The 23,690-nt window shown below is 40.8% G+C and overlaps 1 protein-coding gene across 3 annotated transcripts in view; it reads left to right on the plus strand.

The window, feature by feature from the left end:
- Positions 1-23,690, plus strand: part of DNAAF9 (dynein axonemal assembly factor 9) — a 152,846-nt gene that overhangs the window by 99,451 nt on the left and 29,705 nt on the right. For all 3 annotated transcript variants that reach the window (XM_036924633.2, XM_036924631.2, XM_036924632.2), the window contains exon 28: positions 11,109-11,234. In XM_036924633.2, coding sequence (XP_036780528.1) covers positions 11,109-11,234 — 126 coding nt within the window. The remainder of the gene's footprint in view (positions 1-11,108; positions 11,235-23,690) is intronic.

A 23,690-nucleotide genomic window follows, 5' to 3' on the forward strand; every position in this document is an offset into this window, starting at 1 on the left:
TTGATTCTCTTTTTCTCTTAATAAGTCTGCCTAGGAGCTTATCTATTTTGTTTATTTTCTCAAAAACCAGCTCTTGGTTTCATTGATTTTTTTCTATTGTTTTATTCTTCTCAATTTTATTTATTTCTTCCCTGATCTTTATTATGTCCCTCCTTCTGCTGACTTGAGGCCTCATTTGTTCTTCTTTTTCCAATTTTGATAATTGTGTCTTTAGACTATTCATTTGGGATTGTTCTTCCTTCTTTAAAGTTGCCTGGATTGCTATATACTTTCCTATTAAAACTGCTATCGCTGCATCCCACAGAAGTTGGGGCTTTGTGTTGTTGTTGTTATTTGTTTCCATATATTGCTTGATCTCATTTTGATTTGGTCATTGATCCACTGATTATTTAGGAGCATGTTGTGAAGCCTCGATGTGTTTCTGAGCCTTTTTGCTTTCTTTGTACAATCTATTTCTAGTTTTATACCTTTGTGGTCTGAGAAGTTGGTTGGTAGAATTTCAATCTTTTGGAATTTACTGAGGCTCTTTTTGTGGCCTAGTATGTGGTCTATTCTGGAGAATGTTCCATGTGCACTTGAGAAGAATGTGTATCCTGTTGCTTTTAGGTGTAGAGTTCTGTAGAAGTCTCTTAGGTCCATCTGTTCTAGTGTGTTGTTCAGTGCCTCTGTGTCCTTACGTATTTTCTGTCTGGTGGATCTGTCTTTTGGTGTGAGTGGTATGTTGAAGTCCCCTAGAACGAATGCATTGCATTCTATTTCCTCCTTTAATTCTGTTAGTATTTGTTTCACATATGTTCCTGCTCCTGTATTGGGTTCATATATATTTATAATGGTTAAATCCTCTTGTTGGATTGTCCCCTTTATCATTGTATAAGGTCCTTCTTTATCTCTTGTGACTTTCTTTGTTTTGAAGTCTATTTTGTCTGATACTGTACAGCAATACTTGCTTTTTTCTCCTTGTTGTTTGCATGAAATATCTTTTGCCATCCCATGACTTCTGGTCTGTGCATGTCTTTGGGTTTGAGGTGAGTCTCTTGTAAGCAGCATATAGATGGGTCTTGCTTTTTTATCCTTTCTCTTCCTCTGTGTCTTTTGATTGGTACATTCAGTCCATTTACATTTATGGTGATTATTGAAAGATAGGTACTCATTGCCATTGCAGGCTTTAGGTTTGTGGTTACCAAAGGTTCAAAGTTAGCTTCTTTACTATCTTACTTTCTAACTTAACTCACTTATTGAGCTATTATAAACACAGTCTGATGATTCTTTATTTCTCTCCCTTCTTGTTCCTCCTCGTCCATTCTTTGTATGTTAGGTGTTTTATTTTTTGCTTTTTTGTGTTTCCTTTGACTGCTTTTGTGGGTAGTTGATTTTATTTTTTGCCTTTAGTTAGTATTTGGTTGGTCTGCTTTCTTTGCTGTGATTTTATTTTCTCTGGTGACATATGTTTAAGCCTTAGGAGTGCTTTCATCTAGAGCAGTCCCTCTTAAATACCCTGTAGAGGTGGTTTGTGGGAGGCAAATTCCCTCAACTTTTGCTTGTCTGGGAATTGTTTAATCCCTCTTTCATATTTAAATGATAGTCGTCCTGGATACAGTATCCTTGGTTCAAGGCCCTTCTGTTTCATTGCATTAAATATATCATGCCATTCTCTTCTGGCCTGTAAGGTTTCTGTTGAGAAGTCTGATGATAGCCTGATGGGTTTTCCTTTGTAGGTGACCTTTTTTCTCTCCCTGGCTGCCTTTAATACTCTGTCCTTGTCCTTGATCTTTGCCATTTTAATTATTATGTGTGTTGGTATTGTCCTCCTTGGGTCTCTTGTGTTGGGATTTCTGTGTGCTTCCATGGTCTGAGAGACTATTTCCTCCCCCAGTTTGGGGAAGTTTTCAGCAATTATTTCTTCAAAGACACTTTCTATCCCTTTTTCTCTCTCTTCTTCTTCTGGTACTCCTATAATACGGGTATTGTTCTGTTTTGATTGGTCACACAGTTCTCTTAATATTCTTTCATTCATGGAGATCCTTTTATCTCTCTCTGTATCAGTTTCTCTGCATTCCTGTTCTCTGATTTCTATTCCATTAATTCCCTCTTGCATCTTGTCCATTCTACTTTAAGTTCTTCCGGAGATTGTTTTATTTCCTTATTCTCCCTCCTTAGCTCTTGCATATTTCTCTGCAAGTTCATCAGCATGGTTATGACTATTTTGAATTCTTTTTCAGGAAGATTGGTTAATTCTCTCTCCTCAGATTCCCTCTCAGGAGAGAATGTCTGTTTGACTCTGGTCTGGATCAAATTCTTCTGCCTTTTCATTGTGATAGAGGTAGTTGTGGACCGTTGGTGCACATGTCATCTGGGAGAACAAAGTCCCTTTCCACTTGCTCTGGGCCTTCCTTTCCTGGGAGAACGGAGACCTCTAGCGGCTTGTGCTGGGCAGCTGTGCGCCGATGGGGTCTCTCGGTGTGGCTGGGCGGCTGCAGAGTAGGCTCCGTGTGGCTGCTGTGGGTGTGGCCTGTCTCACGCTGCTACTCTGCTATGGCGGGGCCGTGCTGGAGGCGGAATAGGCAGGAGACTGTTTATCCCCGTGAGCGGCCTCAGAGCTGTGCTGCCGCCCAGGGGATTAGGATGCCTGGAGTTCCCTGGGCTTCCCAGCTTCTGGGCTCAGTGTACTGGGATGCTTCCTTCCAGCTGTGAGGCTCCTGTCCCTTTAAGACTTTCAAAAAGCACTCACTTTTCTTTTGTCCCAGCGGTGCAGGCTGTGGGAACCTGCTCACAGGTTTTACTGTTCCGTTTCCCAGGTGTCCAGCACACCACACACTGTGTGTCTGCAGTCCCAGTGCGGATGAGTAGGGCTGGGTATTTAGCAGTCCTGGGCTCCCTCTCCCTCCCCGCTCTCTGACTCCTCTCCTCCCGCTGGGGAACTGGGGTGAGGGGTGCTTGGGTCCCCCCGGGCCACAGCTTGAATCTTACCCCCTTCGTGAGGTGCTGGGTCCTCGCAGATGTAGATGTAGCCTGGCTGTTGTCCTGTATCTTCTGGTCTCTCTTTTAGGAATAGTTGTATTTGTTGTATTTTCAAAAATATGTATGTTTTTCGGATGAGATTTCTGCTGTCCTATTCACGCCGCCATCTTGGCTACTTTCTCTTAGGTAGTTTTTTGATTACCAGTTCTGTTTCGTTGCTGGTAATTGGTCTGTTCAGATTTTCTGTTTCTTCCTGGGTCAGCCTTGGAAGGTTGTATTTTTCTAGAAAGTTGTCCATTTCTTCTAGATTATCCAGTTTGTTAGCATATAATTTTTCATAGTATTCTCTAATAATTCTTTGTATTTCTGTGGTGTCTGTAGTGATTTTCCCTTTCTCATTTCTGATTCCATTTATGTGAGTAGACTCTCTTTTTTTCTTGATAAGTCTGGCTAGGGATTTATCTATTTTGTTTATTCTCTCAAAGAACCAGCTCTTGCTTTCATTGATTGTTTCTATTGTTTTATTCTTCTCGATTTTATTTATTTCTGCTCTAGTCTTTATTGTGTCCCTCCTACTGACTTTGGGCCTCATTTGTTCTTCTTTTTCTAGCTTCATTAATTGTGAGTTTAGACTGCTTATATGGGATTGTTCTTCTTTCCTTAGGTAGGCCTGTATCGTAATATACTTTCCTCTCAGCTTGGCCTTTGCTGCGTCCCACAGATTTTGCGGTGTTGAATTATTGTTGTCATTTTCTCCATATATTGCTTGATCTCTGTTTTTATTTGATCATTGATCCATTGATTATTTAGGAGCATGTTGTGAAGCCTCCATGTGTTTGTGGGATTTTTCATTTTTTGTGTGTAATTTATTTCTAGTTTCATACCTTTGTGGTCTGAGAAGCTGGTTGGTACAATTTCAATCTTTTCGAATTTGCCAAGGCTCTTTTTGTGGCCTAGTATATGATCTATTCTTGAAAATGTTCCGTGTGCACTTGAGAAGAATGTGTGTTCTGCTGCTTTAGGGTGTAGAGTTCTGTAGATGTCTGTTAAGTCCATCTTTTCTAGTGTGTTGTTCAGTGCCTCTGTGTCCTTATTTATTTTCTGTCTGGTTGATCTGTCCTTTGGAGTGAGTGGTGTGTTGAAATCTCCTAAAATGAATGCATTGCGTTCTATTTCCCCTTTTAATTCTGTTAGCATTTGTTTCACATACGTAGTTGCTCCTGTGTTGGGCACATAGATATTTATAATGGTTATATCTCCTTGTTGGATTGACCCCTTTTATCATTATGTAATGTCCTTCTTTGTCTCTTGTGAATTTCTTTGTTTTGAAGTCTATTTTGTCTGATACAAGTACTGCAACTCCTGCTTTTTTCTCCCTATTAGTTGCATGAAATACCTTTTTCCATCCCTTCACTTTTAGTCTGTGTATGTCTTTGGATTTAAAGTGTGTTTCTTGTAGGCAGCATATAGATGGGTCTTGTTTTTGACTCTATGTCTTTTGATTGGTGCATTCAGTCCATTTACATTTAGGGTGTTATCAATAGGTATGTACTTATTGCCATTGTAGGCTTTAGATTCGTGGTACCAAATGTTCAAGGTTAACTTCCTTACTATCTAAGAATCTAACTTAACTCACTCAATATGCTATTACAAACACAATCTAAAGGTTCTTTTTTTTTTTCGTCCTCCTTTTTCTTCCTCCCCTATTCTTTATATATTAGGTATCATATTCTGTACTCTTTGTCTGTCCCTTGATTGACTTTGGGGATAGTTGATTTAATTTTGCATTTGCTTAGTAATTAGCTGTTTTACTTTCTTTACTGTGGTTTTATTACCTCTGGTGACAGCTATTCAACCTTAGGAACACTTCTATCTATAGCAGTCCCTCCAAATTGACTGTAGAGATGATTTGTGGGAGGTAAATTCTCTCAGCTTTTGCCTATCTGGAAATTGTTTAATCCCTCCTTCAAATTTAAATGATAATCTTGCCGGATAAAGTAATCTTGGATTCACGTCCTTCTGCTTCATTGCATTAAATAAATCATGCCACTCCCTTCTGGCCTGTAAGGTTTCTGCTGAGAAGTCTGATGTTAGCCTGATGGGCTTTCCTTTGTATGTGATCTTATTTCTCTCTCTGGCTGCTTTTAGTAGTCTGTCCTTATCCTTGATCTTTTCCATTTTAATTACTATATGTCTTGGTGTTGTCGTCCTTGGGTCCCTTGTGTTGGGAGATGTGTGCATCTCCATAGCCTGAGAGACTATCTCCTTCCCCAGATTGGGGAAATTCTCAGCAGTTACCTCCTCAAAGATACTTTCTGTCCATTTCTCTCTCTTCTTCTTCTTCTGGTACCCCTATAATGAGAATATTGTTCCGTTTGGATTGGTCACACAGTTCCCTCAATATTCTTTCATTCTTAGAGATCCTTTTTTCTCTCTGTGCCTCAGCTTCTTTGTATTCCTCTTCTCTAGTTTCTGTTTCATTTATCGTCTCCTCCACTGTATCTGATCTGCTTTTAATACCCTCCATTGTGCTCTTCAACGATTGGATCTCTGACCGGAATTCATTCCTGAGTTCTTGAATATCTTTCTGTACCTCCATGAGCATGTTAATGATTTTTATTTTGAACTCCCTTTCAGGAAGATTCATGAGGTCGATGTCATTTAAATCTTTCTCAGGAGTTGTATTAATAATTTTACTTTGAACCAGGTTCCTTTGGTGTTTCATATTTGTATACGGTGCCCTCTCGTGTCCAGAACGTCTACTCTCTGGAGCTGCTGAGCCCCTGAAGCAATGTTGGGGATCACAGGGGAGTGGTATTGGTGCCTAGGGGGAGGAAAGAGCTGTTTCCTGCTTCCTAGCTGCTATGCTTGTCTCCACTGCCTGAACCAGTGGACCAAGCACAGAGGTATAAGCCTGTGTGCTTTGCGTTTGTAGTTGCTGTAGACAGATCTTCCCTCTGGCTGGCCTACCACCAGGGTAGGGTTTGCCGGTTTGCAAGCCAGGTGGGGCTGGCTCCGAGAAAGGTGCAGTAGGCTGCATATCATGGAGGGGTTCCTTGGAGCTGTGTAGCCAGCCAGGGAGCTGGAGCACCTGAAGACCATGAAAGCTCCCAACCTGCTGGGCAGAGTGCACCCGGACAATTTTGTCTACCTGTCCTTTCTCCTGAGCAGTAAGCTCTATGCAGTCCTTGCCCCTTTAGCAGCCCTCTTGCTAAGGGCTTCCTTTTTTAGGAAATCTGTCAGACTGACCACCTTTATTTTGTCCCAGAGCAGCGGATATGGATCCCTGCTTTCTACAAGTGGCTGGAATCTCAGTCTCTCCAGGAATTCTGCCTGTCTTAGCTTTCTAACCCCCTAATCACGAGAGTACCATGCAAGCACCATGAAATGTAGGTTTGTGCTCCCAGAGCAGATCTCTGCAGTTAGATATTCAGCAGTCCCAGGCCTCCACTCCCTCCCTGCTCCGTTTCTCTTCCTCCCTCCCGTGAGCTGGGGTGGGGGAAGGGCTTGGGTCCCGCTGGGCCACAGCTTTGTTACATTATCCTGTTCTATGAGGTCTTCTCTTTTCTCCAGGTGTATACAGTCTGGCACAGTCCTCTTTCCTGTTGCTCTTTCAGGATTAGTTGTATTAATTATATTTTTGTATTATATGTGGTTTTAGGAGGAAGCCTCTGTCTCACCTCTCATGCCGCCATCTTTAATCCTCTCCAGTTCCCAGTTATAATTCTTATAACACTTAACAGTGGTGCTCCCTGAGCCCCTTCCTTTGCCATCAAGGCAGGGGATTTTCATCTGTTTCTCCCATGGAGTTGCTGAGATTGCCCCCACACTTTGCAGTCTTGAGTTCCACCCTCCCCAGTATGACTGGTCCGGGAGGGTTTCTTGGGACCCTCAGCAAGGAGTGTGAATAGTCCAGTTGGGCAAGGAGCTCCCTGTGAGGACAGGTTTGACAAGAATGTATGCTGCTGCTCCAGGGACCCTGACCACAAGGAGCATACCTTGACCCTGTTCTATGGCCTTCCAAGGAGGGGCGTCATGCAGGCCTATCATCCCCCAGGCCCAGAGAAGAACATGCCCATCTCTTCACTGTCATTATAGTTGGTAATAAAGAAGCTTTTGTCAGTTCTCACAGAGTGCTTTTGTGCTATGCTACGTTTTTTGTGCTTGTAATAATTAGTATTTGTAGTTAGCTAATTGTTTCCAGTAAAGAAAAATTCTAGATTCAAAGCCCTGTTTGGTCTCCTGGGTGTGCTGGGGAGAACTGGAAGAAAGTCAGGCCAGTGGTCCTCAAGTAGGAGATGGGCAAGACTGTGCCCCACTGCTAGGCCATTGCTCCTCTTCTTCAGGCTTCATTCTCACACCTGCCCTGTGCTTCCCTGTGCTTATCCTACTCATAGGCTGAGGTCATGGAAGCCACAGAGCAAGAGTGTAGGCTTGAAACTACTTGTTTCCTTCTCGTTTTCCATTGCTTCTAATGGTCAAAGGAATAGATTGACACTGCCCCACCTCCACCCCCAGCACCAAACAGTTAAGAGTCTTTGTGGAGTGTGGACCTGGGGTCAAATTTGGCTACTTGACATTGTGTGGCTGAGGTCACTTCCATCTTCCATCACTTCAGAGAGCATCGTTGACTCCTTGTCTCTTTATACATCTGCCAAAGTGTCAGCTGTCTTGCCTGCCCTGGACTGCACTGATGGTGTATGGCCCACTGTCGTACTCTCCAACCCAGCCTTTGCCCAGTTGCAGCCCTGGGACACTGGGGACCTCAGCTTCCTGAGGGACTGAAGTCGGAACGTCAGCTAAGTGCTGTGGCTCTCACCACGCTCTTCTCAGAGGCGGGCCCATTCTCTGGAGGCTCAGCAGGGAACACACGGCAGCCTCCTTTTTTGCATGGCCATCTCTTTGGGGCTGGATGTTCAAGCCCAACAGAGAGGTTGCTGGTAAAGGGATATCCCAGAGGGTTCTCAAACCGAGAATGTTATTCCTTGAATGTGGCTTTTATCTTCATTTATAGGATTCTTAAGGGGAAACCTGTGGTATAGGGCAGAGTTTTCTTTTGACCCTAGAGTGATCTGGTTCCATTTGACTTACTACAGCAGTAGGGCAGTAGTGCTAAGCTTTGACATCAAATGGAGCCATTAGTTGTAAAAATCAGGGGGGGAGTCAGGGCAGGAAGGTGGTGGGCATGGCTGTGAAAGGGTAACACCAGGGGTCCTGTGGTGGTGGAACTGTTCAGTGTCTTGACTGTCGTGGTGAATATAGGAACTGACACAGGTGACAAAACTGTATAGGACTGAAGTCATACACACACATATACATAAATAAAACTGGGGTGATCTGAATTTAAAAAAAAATAATTTTAAGGGATTTGAGAGGCTGTGTTTGCTTTTACTCTGAAATGTTGTGAAATCATTCTTTAAATTATCTATACTTAAAACAAAGTATCTCTCAAAATAAACATGGAGTAAATGTAAAACATATGCCCAAATTTTAGGCTTAAATTGCAAACATGAAACAGCCCAAAGGACGCTTGAATGGAATATCTGTTGTTTCAGAGGAAAGAAATGTAAAGTCCAGCTGGGCTTTTGTATTGTTGTTATTTTTAGTAAGGAGAGTACTGACAAAAAAAGAGGCAAACATGGAGAGCCAGTTTTTTGCCTTCATCTTGCTTTCAGGGCAGTTTAGCCAGAGTGCCTGCTGGTACAGGCCTGGAATGGGCTGCTGTCTATGATGAGGGCTGCCTCCTTCTGTTTGGAGGCCACACCCAGGATGATTGTAGGGTTGGAGAGGGAAGTTCTAGCGGGGCCCCTGTGACAAGTAGAGTGAGTAACACCAAGGGCCTTCTCTCTTGCCACAGTGGTTCCAGGCTGCAGTGCTCCGAAGCATCACCTAGATTCACTGGCCTCACCAAGGAGCGTGAGGCCTGTTGCATGCTAACCTTATCCCATTAACATCAATGAAGATTAATGGAATGTTCTGAAAACCTGGGAATGCCCCAGTCACCCTCTCTAAGGAAAAATCTAATATATTAAAATGACCAAAATCTGTAGGTTGGCTTGTAAATCTTTCAGCTCTCTTCTACCCTAAGAAATGAGAGTCTCTAGGGCTCATAGCAGACATGGAAAATAAAAAGGCCCCAGACACTTATTTTAGAAGAGGAGGAAATTGGATGCCAAGGAGCAAGGCTGGTGCACTTAACCATGAGAGTTAAATCCATTAAACAGGACCACAGATAGATTTGGGGCAGTGTGCGAACATCAGCCCTGCTTACCAAGTGTGCAGTACTGGCAGTGGGGGGAATCCCCTGGCCTCCAGGTCCACCAGATGCTGCAGAACCAATGGGAGGAACCCCATGTGGTCATCCACACATGCTCAGGCAGCGGGAGCAGGCAACAGAAGCCAGTAAGCAGAGGGCTCGCTCCAGAGGCTCTCTAGCTGCCAGGCCCTGATGGGGGAGCTCTAGAACCTAGCATACCCGTTTCTTTACTGAAGCACTGCTGATTGGGCAACCCTGAGGCAGAGGGGGTAGAAGTGCTGATTTTGTAGTCTGGAATAAAGCCGAGTGCTGTTTCACAGGTGAGTTGTTTGTGGAACTCAGGAAATGGCTCAGGCAGGCTGTATCTAGCACTGGCCTCCCAAGGCCCATGCTCAGACCAAGACCCTTATGATCAGTAAGGCTACCCATCAGATTTGCCCTCCCTCCATAGGAACTGACCTTTTGGTGATTGGCTGGGTAACTTGGGAAAATATTCTCCACAACGTGAAGAGAACAGGTCTCCTTTTGGAAGGGCCATGGGTCTACCTGGAGTTGAACATCAGTTCATTCGTCTACTTTGCTTTCAGCACCGTAGATTACAACATTCAGCATTCTTAACATTATTATTGCAGGAGTAGACTATAAACAAATATATGAGAAAATATAACATGTGTAGCATATGTTCAGTGCTTCAGAAGAATTGGAGCAGAGGCAGGCTGTGCCAGAGGGAGAGTTGCTGCATCATACAGGCTATGTGAAGTCAGAGGACACCTACCTCATAAGATGCCACTTGAGCAGAGACCTGAAGGGAATGACGGTACAAGCCTTGCTGACACCTGAGGAAGAACTCATCACAGGGGCAGGGACAGAGAGTGCAAGGGTGGAAGTAGCCCTGGCATGTTCAGAGCGGAGCCAGCAGGCCAGAGTGGCTGGATTCAGGTGAGGGAAGGACTTGTTGGAGATGAAACTCGTCCTGTGGTGTGAGGGTCAGATCACAGGGCCATTGTGTGGGCTACTGTAAGGACTTCAGCTTTCACACTGAGCGGGATGGAAGCTGCTCCCTCAGTGACTTAGCACCATGGGATTAGCACAGTCCCTCTGGCTTCTGTGTTGAAAACAGATTGAGGAGAAACAGAGAGGCCAGTAAGGAGGTTGTGGGGGTTATCTAGGCAAGAGATGGTAGCAGTTTGGACCCAGTAGTAACGTGGGAGTGTGAGCAGTAATCTAATTCTAGTTTTATTTAGAAGACTGAGAAAAATGGAGACAATGACAACTCCAAACAAATTTTTTGCCTTGCAGCTCAGAGTGGCTTCCCCTCTCAGGCCTTGAGAGGAGCAGGTATGGGAGAGTTGGGTCATGATTTATTGAATTCTAACTGAAAATACCAAATTGGCTTTGAAAGTCTGGAGCTCAGAGGGAGTTCCAGGCAGGAGATACAAATGCAGGTGGTATTTGACATGTGTCTGATGACCTGGAGAGGCACCTAATGATCCTCCTTTCTCTTGTCTGCATGTTCTGTGAGGCAGAAGGAGAGGAAAGAGCTATTAAGGAAAAGAGACCAATGCAAGGGCTCCTAACTTGATTAGAAAACAGGCTTAAGGACATAAGACCCACCAACGGAGCTCCAGGGTCATCCTCAGGCTTCCCTTTACTCCCAGAGGCGGGGGTGGGGGTTCCACTCTTGCACAGTTATGAGGACAAAGGAAACTCAAGAATGCAGAAACACTGTGGGATGCAGAGGCTCTCAGTCGTGAAGTGGGGTCACCCAAGGAACCCATCACAAGCTCTTCCTTTTGGCTTTCCTTCTTTTGCTTGCTCAGCCACTCAGCATTCCCCTCTTCCCCTACTCGGCAGATCCAGTCAGTAAACTTACCATTCCCTTTTCTTCCCCCAGCTACACAGATGTTATTGATGTTGTCCAGGCCCTGGAGACCCATCCAGACTCAAACGTCAAGTCCTCCTTCACCATCGGTGCCATCACAGTGTGTGTGGAGCCCCTGAGTTGCTACATGGAGCACAGGTACATACTTAGGACCCACAGGATGTGGTGTGTTTAAGTGTACAGAAAGCAATTTTCTCCCACCCTCCAGGAGATACATCCTTGTGTGTTTGTCTCTTGAACACTTCAGCCTACCTTATATGTATGAATGCTCTGTTATTAATTAGTGCTAGGTTCTCAGAGACCCCTTCTGACTGGCAGCCTCTCACCACTTTTCTTTGTGCACTGAAAAATTGCCCACCCAGGGCAGTAGGACGTGAAACAGCTTCTCTCAGAAAGAACGTGCATGGCAGCCTTTTCTCTCCCTCTGTACTGCAGGGTAGGCACTCTGTGTCCCAGAGTGCCCAGAGCGTCTCAGAGAGACGTTTTCCTATGGTCAAGCCATCTTACCTCAGCTAATGACCCATCCTTACTACTAACAGGTCAACTTTTTTTCTTTTGGAAGTAATGTAACAACAGTAATTTGCCCATAAACTTGCTAACTCAGCCTAACGATTGCAACTTCTGTGAGTTCCTTCCTGGCCTTTTATGTGCATGTTTTTTTGCAGCTGTGGTGTACATATGGTTTTATAGCCTTCATAGCCTTCTTCTTAGGTTAACATATAAACATTATGTAAATTAATGTGTATATGTGATCATTACATTTTGATTAATTATATAATCATTATGTGTATGGAAGGATATAATTGTCTTGACCATTTACCCACTGTTAGTCACATAGGATGTCTCCAACTTTTTGCTATTATAAAAAATAATTTATAAATAATGTTATATATATATTAAAAATAAATGCATCTTTAGTCATATAAATTTCTCTAATTTCCTTAGATTCCTCAGAGATATTATTAACATATGATAAGTTTTATTTCTCTATTCACATTTCCAAATTGCTTTTTTGAGTGGGTCTCACAGTTTACTCTGCCTCACCTGTGTCTGAAAGTACCTGCTTCATTGTCAGAACACTCTGTACTGGGGAGAGCTTCAAGCACTACATTGTCCCTTCACAGTTATTTGACTTCCTCTCCCTTTAGTTTAATGGGCTGTGTCCTCAGGTGTGTAATCATGGGATCTTTCTTTCTGGTGTACATTAGTGTTATTTCCTGGGAACCGATCTATCCTTAGACCTTCATCTGAAAAGGCTCCCTTCCTACTTGAGTCCCAAGGTGGTATCTTTAGATTTCTCATAGAAATTACTTTAGAGGTTTCTTCCCTAATCACCTTGACAGATCCAATAAATGTTTTTACCATTTTCTCTTTTTAGCTATGACCTAGGTTTTGCTCTCCCATAAAAAATGCCAAGGTGATCTGTCTTCTCTTCTTCTAGGTTAAGTTATTGTAGTGAATGCTGATCACCACCATTGTACTATGGACTGACATACATTGACTCTTACATGCCACTCTTTGTACCATTTGTGTTTCTTCTTTTTCTTAGCTCTCTATTCAAAGACAAATTAAAGCAGAAGGGGGTCTAACATGGGACTAGATATTACCGTAAATACTACCAAGAAAAGATAGGAAAAAATAGTAATCAAACAACAAATGAAAGCTACACTTCAGAAGAATTAGCCAGGCAAGTATTTCCCTGTACTGTTAAAAAAAAAATAGAAATTTTAAGGAGAAGAGCCAACAGAGTAGGGTAGGGAGAGCTCAAAGAAGAGGTATAGAAGGTCTGGAGAAATGGGCAGGAAGGATCTTACTGGGTGCTGTAAATGTTCTAAAATTGAATTGTGGTGATGGTTACACAACTCTCTAAATTTACTTTAAAAATCATTGAACTGTTTAGTTAAAATGAGGGGATATTATGATATGCAATTGTACCTCAATAAAGTTGTTAAATAGAAAAGATCAAGGAAAAAACTTTAGCTAACAAAAGGAGATGGGAAATGCACTGTTAGAGCCCTACAAAGAAAGCAAAGCTAATATAAAATCAGTATGGAAATGAAAATCTCAGTCTAAGCAATGAGAAGACAGACGTATCTAAAACTTAAGTCTCTGTCAAAGAGCCTCAAGCTTGAGATGAGGAAATAGACAAAGAAATTTGAAAAAAGAGAGGAACTGAAGAACACAGACTTAGCTTTTAAGGACAGAAACCATTTCTGTTAAATGCTTAGTATATAGTAAGTGCTCATAAAATATCTGTTGAATAAATGAGCATGTCAACATGTGAGGAATAAGGGTCCTTGAGAAAATGTAAATAAAAAACATAAAATGACTGAAGCTGAACATTTAAATAGAAAAATAAGGCTAAAATTGTGTGAATTTTGACTATGAATATAACAATATAAGTACCAAGATGAGGCATAAGTATTAGGAACTATGAGTATATGAATTTTCTCATTTTTCTCATTAGAAGATCAAAAATACTAATAAATGAAAATGACTGATTTTGCTCATTGTTTAGATATTAATGAGAAATTTCCAAATTTACTTTTGAATGCCTTCTGGAAAGTAATTTACTATAGTGGTTTACTAGTGCTCTGTTGGAAACTAATGATTAGCCCATGCCCATGGGTTATAGAGCTATTCTATTCCATGTGCATGGAGTTTTAAACGTGGAGTAGAAGAAAATTGTAGGGTCCATAAGAATAGAAAGCTATTAAGCCCATTCTATTTTTAAAAATTGTGGTTTATATTAAGCCCATAAGTTTTAAAAAAGAAAAAAAATCCTTATGTGACCAACTGTTGTAGATTAAAAATATTGGCCACAGCAAAAGCAGCCCCTGCCATCAAGAGCCAAAAATCTGAATCTACCTCACACTTAGAATTTGGGCTTGGTCATGTGACTTGCTTTAGCCAATTGGACATCAAGAAACAAGAAACAAATAGAGGCTTGAAAAGCCTTATGCTTTGGGGATTTCCCTGTCTTGTTCCTGGGAACTGAGACCACCATATGAAGAAGCCTGGGCAGGGCTCCTGGAGGATGAGAGACCATGTAGTGAGAAAGTCCCAGCCATCCCATTCTTACCATCTGAGCTGAGATCCCACTGGGCCTGTGAGTGAGACCATCTTTATTTTAAACAGTCAGCACCAGATGAGCTGTCCCAGGCCAAAACACTGCCCATCCAACCTACAGGATCATGAGAAATAACAAATCATGGTTATTTTAAGCCACTTAGATTTGGGGTAGTTTATCACACAGCAACAGTATAGGAAGATAGGTACATACATTCATACACTGTTGATAGGAATGCAAAAATGGTATGATCTCTTTGAAAACAAATTTGGCGATTCTTTTGCTAAAATTTTATAGTTATATTTGTACAAATGTGCAAAGATAGGTAGATAGACACACACACACACACACACACAAACATACATTTGGTTCAGGTGGAATTTTTAATTTTGGTTCAGGGCACCAATTTTCCAAACAGTTGTACTCTAGCACATTTAAATGGAAAGAGATTAACTAAAGGATATTGTAGTTTACAGAGTTTCCAGGAGGGAAAGGCCATCTTGGCTAGGCAGGCCAGGAGCAACACTCAAACCTTGTGGGGCTGCCCTAGTAAGGGGATATCACACCCTTTCCTTCACCAGACTCTATAAGAGTCTGCTTGCCATACATTCCCTTGCTCACCTTGTTTACTCACTGCCAGTGGGAGTCTGATGGTCCATCTCATTGTAGAATATAGGTCACATGCTTGCACCAGACTACAACAAAGGCTGCAAAAGTAATTTTCTGCTTTTAATAAGAGGGATAGGCTTCCTAAGTCCAAGCCTAGGAAAGGTGTTTAGAAGGTACTGGGCTGTCTGAACATGACAGATGTGCTCTACAGTGTTCAAAATAACACTGTAATATCAGAGAACTGGAAATAATCCAAATGCTCATTGGTAAGAGACTGGTTAAATTTTAAGATACCATATAAAGAATCCACTCCAAAACTACTAGATCTAATACCTGAATACAGCAAAGTTGCAGGATACAAAATAAATACACAGGTATCTGTGGCATTCCTATACACTAACAATGAACTAGCAGAGAGAGAAATCAGGAAAACAATTCCATTCACAATTGCATCAAAAAGAATAAAATACCTAGAAATAAACCTAACCAAGGAAGTGAAAGACCTATACCCTGAAAATAAGACACTCATGAGAGAAATTAAAGAAGATACCAATAAATGGAAACACATCCTGTGCTCATGGATAGGAAGAATTAATATTGTCAAAATGGCCATCCTGCCTAAAACAATCTACAGATTCAATGCAATTCCTATCAAAATACCAACAGCATTTTTCAACGAACTAGAGAAAATTGTCCTAAAATTCATATGGAACCACAAAAGACCTCAAACAGCCAAAGCAATCCTGAGAAGGAAGAATAAAGCAGGGGGAATTATGCTCCCCAACTTCAAGCTCTACTACAAAGCCACAGTAATCAAGACAATTTGGTACTGACACAAGAACAGACCCAAGACAAATGGAACAGACTAGAAAGCCCTGATATAAACCCAACCATATATGGTCAATTAATATATGATAAAGGAGCATGGACATACAATGGGGAAATGACAGCCTCTTCAACAGCTGTTGTTGGCAAAACTGGACAGCTACATGTAAGAGAATGAAACTGGATTACTGTTTAACCCCATATACAGAAGTAAACTCAAAATGGATTAAAGATGTGAATGTAAGTCGTGAAACCATAAAACTCTTAGAAGGCAACATAGGCAAACATCTCCTGAATATAAGCATGAGCAACTTCTTCCTGAACCCATCTCCTTGAGAAACGGAAACAAAAGCAAAAATGAACTCATGGGATTACATCAAGCTAAAAAGTTTTTGTACGGCAAAGGACATCATCAACAAAACAAAAGGGCATCCTACAGTATGGGAGAATATATTTGTAAATGACATATCCGACAAGGGGTTAACATCCAAAATATATAAAGAACTTACACACCTCAACACCCAAAAAGCAAATAACCCGATTAACAAATGGGCAGAGGATATGAAGAGACAATTCTCCAAAGAAGAAATTCAGATGGCCAACAGACACACGAAAAAATGCTCCACATCACTAATCATCAGGGAAATGCAAATTAAAACCACAATGAGATATCACCTCACACCAGTAAGGATGGCCAGCATTGAAAAGACTAAGAATGACAAATGTTGGCAAGGATGCAGAGAAAGGAGAACCTTCCTACACTGCTGGTGGGAATGTAAGCTAGTTCAACCATTGTAGAAAGCAATATGGAGGTTCCTCAAAAACCTCAAAATAGAAATACCATTTGACCCCGGAATCCCACTCCTTGGAATATACCCAAAGAATACAACTTCTCAGATTCAAAAAGACATATGCACCCCTATGTTTATTGCAGCACTTTTTACAATAGCCAAGATATGGAAGCAACCTAAGTGTCCATCTGTAGATGAATGGATAAAGTTGTGGAACATATATACAATGGAATACTATTCAGCCATAAGAAAGAAACAAATCCTACCATTTGCAACAACATGGATGGAGCTGGAGGACATTATGCTCAGTGAAATAAGCCAGGTGGAGAAAGACAAGTGCCAAATGATTTCCCTCATTTGTGGAGTATAACAATGAGGCAAAACTGAAGGAACAAAATGGCAACAGACTCAGAGACTCCAAGAATGAACTAGTGGTTACCAAAGGGGAGGAGTGTGGGAGGGCGGATGGTGGGGAGGGAGGGAGAAGGGGACTGAGGGGTATTATGTTTAGTACACATGGTGTGGGGGATCACAGGAAGAACAGTGTATCACAGAGAAGCGACATAGTGGATCTCTGGCAACTTGCTGCACTGATGGCCAGTGACTGCATTGGGGTGTGGGTGGGGACTTGATAGTATGGGTAAATGTAGTAACCACATTGTTTTTTCATGTGAAACCTTCATAAGAGTGTATATCAATCATACCTTAATAAAAAAATGTAAAAGAAAAATTTTTTAACACCATAGAATGGAATACCATGCAGGCATTTAAAGAAACAAGTAGATTTTTGTGTACTAATCTGGAAAAATGTCCACAATATTTTGTGAAGTGAGAAAAGCAGATTACCAAAACAGTGTGTATTTGTTAAATGTTTATTTGCATATGAGTAGAATATACTTAAAAGAATACGTACCAAACTGTTAATAGTGGTTCCTTCTGGGAAATGATCACTTCCTTGGGAGACAGGTGTTGGATGATGTGGAAACCATTTGATGTTTTACAGTATGTGTGTACATTGCTTTTTTTAATATAACACTTTATTGAAATATATTTCATATACCAGAAAATTCACTCTTTTAAAGAGTATATAATTCAGTCACTCCCCATTCCTTCCTCCTCCCAACCCCTGGCAGTTCTATTTCTGTGGACTGACTTACTCTGGACATTTCATATAAATGGAATCATGCCATATATGGCTCCTTGTGTCTGGCTTCTTTCACTTAGAGTAATGTGATTTTCAAGGTTCACCCATGTTTTAGCATGTATCAGTACTTCATTCCTTTTTATGGCCAAATAATCCATTGTGAGGGAATACTACATCTTATCCATTCATCAGCTGAGGGAGATTTGAGTTGTTTAACCTTTGGGCTATTATAAGTAATACTGCTGTGGACATTTGTGTACATGTTTTCCTGTGGTCCTGTGTTTACTGTACTCTTGAGTATATAACTAGGAGTAGAATTGTTGGGTCATATGGTAACTATACACTTAACTTTTTTTTTGGCTTTTTTTCTTTTATTAAGGTATGATTGATATATACTCTTATGAAGGTTTCACATGAAAAAACAGTGTGGTTACTACATTTACCATATTATCAAGTCCCCACGCTACCCCAATGCAGTCACTGGCCATCAGTGCAGCAAGTTGCCAGAGATCCACTATGTCGCTTCTCTGTGATACACTGTTCTTCCTGTGATCCCCCACACCATGTGTACTAAACATAATACCCCTCAGTCCCCTTCTCCCTCCCTCCCCACCATCCGCCCTCCCACACTCCTCCCCTTTGGTAACCACTAGTTCATTCTTGGAGTCTCTGAGTCTGTTGCCATTTTGTTCCTTCAGTTTTGCCTCATTGTTATACTCCACAAATGAGGGAAATCATTTGGCACTTGTCTTTCTCCACCTGGCTTATTTCACTGAGCATAATGTCCTCCAGCTCCATCCATGTTGTTGCAAATGGTAGGATTTGTTTCTTTCTTATGGCTGAATAGTATTCCATTGTGTATATGTACCACATCTTCTTTATCCATTCATCTACTGCTGGACACTTAGATTGCTTCCATATCTTGGCTATTGTAAAAAGTGCTGCAATAAACACAGGGGTGCATATGTCTTTTTGAATCTGAGAAGTTGTATTCTTTGGGTATATTCCAAGGAGTGGAATTCCGGGGTCAAATGGTATTTCTATTTTGAGGTTTTTGAGGAACCTCCATATTGCTTTCCACAATGGTTGAACTAATTTACATTCCCACCAGCAGTGTAGGAGGGTTCCCCTTTCTCCATATCCTCACCAGCATTTGTTGTTCCTAGTCTTTTCAATGTTGGCCATCCTTACTGGTGTGAGGTGCTATCTCATTGTGGTTTTAATTTGCATTTCCCTGATGATTAGTGATGTGAAGCATCTTTTCATGTGTCAGTTGACCATCTGAATTTCTTTTTAGGAGAACTGTCTCTTCATATCCTCTGCCCAGTTGTTTACTGGGTTATTTGCTTTTTGGGTGTTAAGGCATGTTAGTTCTTTATATATTTTGGATGGTAACCCCTTGTCGGATTTGTCATTTACAAATATATTCTCCCATACTGTAGGATGCCTTTTTGTTCTGTTAATGGTGTCCTTTGCTGTACAGAAACTTTTTAGTTTGATGTAGTCCCATGAGTTCATTTTTGCTGTTGTTTCCATTGCTCGAGGAGATGCGTTCAGGAAGAAGTTGCTCAAGCCTATATTCAGGAGATGTTTGCCTATGTTGTCTTCTAAGAGTTTTATGGTTTCACAACTTACATTCACATCTTTGGTCCACTTCGTATTTACTTTCGTATATGGGGTTAAACAATAATCCAGTTTCATTCTCTTGCATATAGCTCTCCAGTTTTGCCAACATCAGCTGTTGAAGAGGCTGTCATTTCCCCATTGTATGTTCATAGCTCCTTTATCATGTATAAGTTGACCATATATGGTTGGTTTATATCAGGACTCTCTACTCTGTTCCATTTGTCTATTGTCTGTTCTTCTGCCACTACCAAATTGTCTTGATTACTGTGGCTTTGTAGTAGAACTTGAAGTTGGGGAGCATAATGCCCCCAGCTTTATTCTTCCTTCTCAGAATTGCTTTGGTTATTCGAGGTCTTTTGTGGTTCCATATTAATTTTAGAACGATTTTCTCTAGTTCATTGAAGAATGCTGTTGGTATTTTGATAGGAAATGGATTTAATCTGTAGATTGCTTTAGGCAGGATGGCCATTTTGACAGTATTAATTCTTCCTATCCATGAGCATGGAATGAGTTTCCATTTATTGGTATCTTCTTTAATTTCTCTCATGAGTGTCTTGTAGTTTTCAGGGTATAGGTCTTTCACTTCCTTGGTTAGGTTTATTCCGAGGTATTTTATTCTTTTTTGATGCAACTGTGAATGGAATTGTTTTCCTGATTTCTGTTTCTGCCAATTCATTGTTAATGTATAGGAATACTATAGATTTCTGTGTATTAATTTTGTGTCCTGCAACTTTGCTGAATTCAGATGTTAGATCTAGTAGTTTTGGAGTGGATTCTTTAGGGTTTTTTATGTACAATATCATGTCATCTGCAAATAGTGACAGTTTAACTTCTATTATTTCTTTGTGTTGTCTGATTGCCATGGCTAGGACCTCCAGTACTGTGTTGAATAGAAGTGGGGAAAGTGGGCATCCTTGTCTTGTTCCCGATCTTAAAGGAAAAGCTTTCACCTTCTCACTGTTAAGTATAATGTTGGCTGTGGGTTTGTCATATATGGCCTTTATTATGTTGAGGTACTTGCCCTCTATACCCATTTTGTTGAGAGTTTTTATCATGAATGGATGTTGAATTTTGTCAAATGCTTTTTCAGCATCTATGGAGATAATTATGTGGTTTTTGTCCTTCTTTTTGTTGTTGTGGTGGATGATGATGATGGATTTTCTAATGTTGTACCATCCTTGCATCCCTGGAATAAATCCTACTTGATCATGATGGATGATCTTTTTTTAAAATTTTTAAAAATTTTCGTATCATTAATCTACAATTACATGAAGAATATTATGTTTACTAGGCTCCCCCCTTCACCAAGTCCCCCCCACATACCCCTTCACAGTCCACTGTCCATCAGCATAATATGATGCTGTAAAATCACTACTTGTCTTCTCTGTGTTGTAGAGCCCGCACCATACCCCGCCACACATTATACATGCTGATCATAATGCCCCCTTTCTTTTTCCCCGTGCTTATCCCTCCCTTCCCACCCATCCTGCCCAGTCCTTTTCCCTTTGGTAACTGTTAGTCCATTCTTGGGTTCTGTGATTCTGCTGCCTGTTTTGTTCCTTCAGTTTTTCCTTTGTTCTTATACTCCACAGATGAGTGAAATCATTTGATACTTGTCTTTCTCCGCCTACCTTATGTCACTGAGCATAATACCCTCTAGCTCCATCCATGTTGTTGCAAATGGTAGGATTTGTTTTCTTATGGCTGAATAATATTCCATTGTGTATATATACCACATCTTCTTTATCCACTCATCTACTGATGGACATTTAGGTTGCTTCCATTTCTTGGCTATTGTGTTAGTGCTGCGATAAACATAAGGATGCATCTTTCTTTTTGAAACTGGGATGCTGCATTCTTAGGGTAAATTCCTAGAAGTGGAATTTCTGAGTCAAATGGTATTTCTATTTTAAGCATTTTGAGGAACCTCCATACTGCCTTCCACAATGGTTGAACTAATTTACATTCCCACCAACAGTGTAGGAGGGTTCCCCTTTCTCCACAACCTCGCCAACATTTGTTGTTGTTTGTCTTTTGGATGGTGGCGATCCTTACTGGTGTGAGGTGATATCTCATTGTGGTTTTAATTTGCATTTCTCTGATGACAAGTGATGTGGAGCGTCTTTTCATGTGTCTGTTGGCCATCTGAATTTCTTCTTTAGAGAACCGTCTATTCAGCTCCTCTGCCCATTTTTTAATTGGAGTGTTCGCTTTTTGTTTGTTGAGGTGCGTGAGATCTTTTTATATTTTGGATGTCAGCCCTTTATCGGATCTGTCATTTATGAATATATTCTCCCATACTATAAGATACCTTTTTGTTCTATTGATGGTGTCCTTTGCTGTACAGAAGCTTTTCAGCTTGATATAGTCACACTTGTTAATTTTTGCTTTTGTTTCCCTTGCCTGGGGAGATATGTTCATGAAGAAGTCGCTCATGTTTATGTCCAAGAGATTTTTGCTATGTTTTTTTCTAAGAGTTTTATGGTTTCATGACTTACATTCAGGTCTTTGATCTATTTCGAATTTACTTTTGTGTATGGGGTTAGACAGTGATCAATTTTCATTCTCTTACATGTAGCTGTCCAGTTTTGCCAGCACCATCTGTTGAAGAGACTGTCATTTCCCCCATTTTATGTCCATGGCTCCTTTATCGTATATTAATTCACCATATAAGTTTGGGTTAATGTTTGGAGTCTCTATTCTGTTCCACTGGTCTCTGGGTCTGTTCTTGTGCCAGTACCAAATTGTCTTGATTACTGTGGCTTTGTCGTAGAGCTTAAAGTTGGGGAGCGAGATCCCCCCCACTTTATTCTTCCTTCTCAGGATTGCTTTGGCTATTCTTGGTCTTTGGTGGTTCCATATGAATTTTTTAACTATTTGTTCCAGTTCATTGAAGAATGCTGATGGTAATTTGATAGGGATTGCATCGAATCTGTATATTGCTTTGGGCAGGATGGCCATTTTGACAATATTAATTCTTCCTAGCCTGGAGCATGGGATGAGTTTCCATTTGCTAATGTCCTCTTTAATTTCTCTTAAGAGTGTCTTGTAGTTTTCAGGGTATAGGTCTTTCACTGCCTTAGTTAGGTTTATTCCTAGGTATTTTATTCTTTTTGATGCAATTGGGAATGGAATTGTTTTCCTGATTTCTCTTTCTATTAGTTTATTGTTAGTGTATAGGAAAGCCACAGATTTCTGTGTGTTAATTTTATATCCTGCAACTTTGCTGAATTCCGATATTAGTTCTAGTCGTTTTGGAGTGGAGTCTTTAGGGTTTTTTATGTACATTATCATGTCATCTGCAAATAGTGACAGTTTAACTTCTTCTTTACCAATCTGGATGCCTTGTATTTCTTTGTTTTGTCTGATTGCCATGGCTAGGACCTCCAGTACTATGTTGAATTACAGTGGGGAGAGTGGGCATCCCTGTCTTGTTCCCGGTCTCAGAGGAAAAGCTTTCAGCTTCTCGCTGTTCAGTATGATGTTAGCTGTGGGTTTATCATATATGGCCTTTATTATGTTGAGGTATTTGCCCTCTATACCCATTTTGTTGAGAATTTTTATCATGAATGGATGTTGAATTTTGTCTAATGCTTTTTCAGCATCTATGGAGATGATCATGTGGTTTTTGTCCTTCTTTTTGTTGATGTGGTGGATGACGTTGATGGATTTTCTAATGTTGTTCCATCCTTGCATCCCTGGAATGAATCCCACTTGTTCATGGCATATGATCCTCTTGATGTATTTTTGAATTCGGTTTGCTAATACTTTGTTGAGTATTTTTGCATCTGCGTTCATCAGGGATATTGGTCTGTAGTTTTCTTTTTTGGTGGGGTCTTTGCCTGGTTTTGGTATTAGGGTGATGTTGGCTTCATAGAATGAGTTTGGGAGTATTCACTCCTCTTCTATTTTCTGGAAAACTTTAAGGAGAATGGGTAGTATGTCTTCCCTGTATGTCTGATGAAATTCCGAGGTAAATCCATCTGGCCCGAGGGTTTTGTTCTTGGGTAGTTTTTTGATTACCGCTTCAATTTCATGGCTGGTGATTGGTCTGTTTAGATTTTCTGTTTCTTTCTGGGTCAGTCTTGGAAGGTTGTATTTTTCTAGGAAGTTGTCCGTTTCTCCTAGGTTTTCCAGCTTGTTAGCATATAGGTTTTCATAGTATTCTCTAATAATTCTTTGTATTTCTGTGGGGTCCATCATGATTGTTCCTTTCCGTTTCTGATTCTGTTGATGTGTGTTGATTCTCTTTTTCTCTTAATAAGTCTGGCTAGAGGCTTATCTATTTTGTTTATTTTCTCAAAGAACCAGCTGTTGGTTTCATTGATTTTTTTCTATTGTTTTATTCTTCTCAATTTTATTTATTTCTTCTCAGTTCTTTATTATGTCCCTCCTTCTGCTGACCTTAGGCCTCATTTGTTCTTCTTTTTCCAATTTCGATAATTGTGACATTAGACTGTTCATTTGGGATTGTTCTTTCTTCTTTAAATATGCCTGGATTGCTATATACTTTCCTCTTAAGACTGCTT

Source organism: Manis pentadactyla, chromosome 5 (assembly GCF_030020395.1).
Source record: "Manis pentadactyla isolate mManPen7 chromosome 5, mManPen7.hap1, whole genome shotgun sequence".
In the NCBI taxonomy this organism is placed as follows: domain Eukaryota; kingdom Metazoa; phylum Chordata; class Mammalia; order Pholidota; family Manidae; genus Manis; species Manis pentadactyla.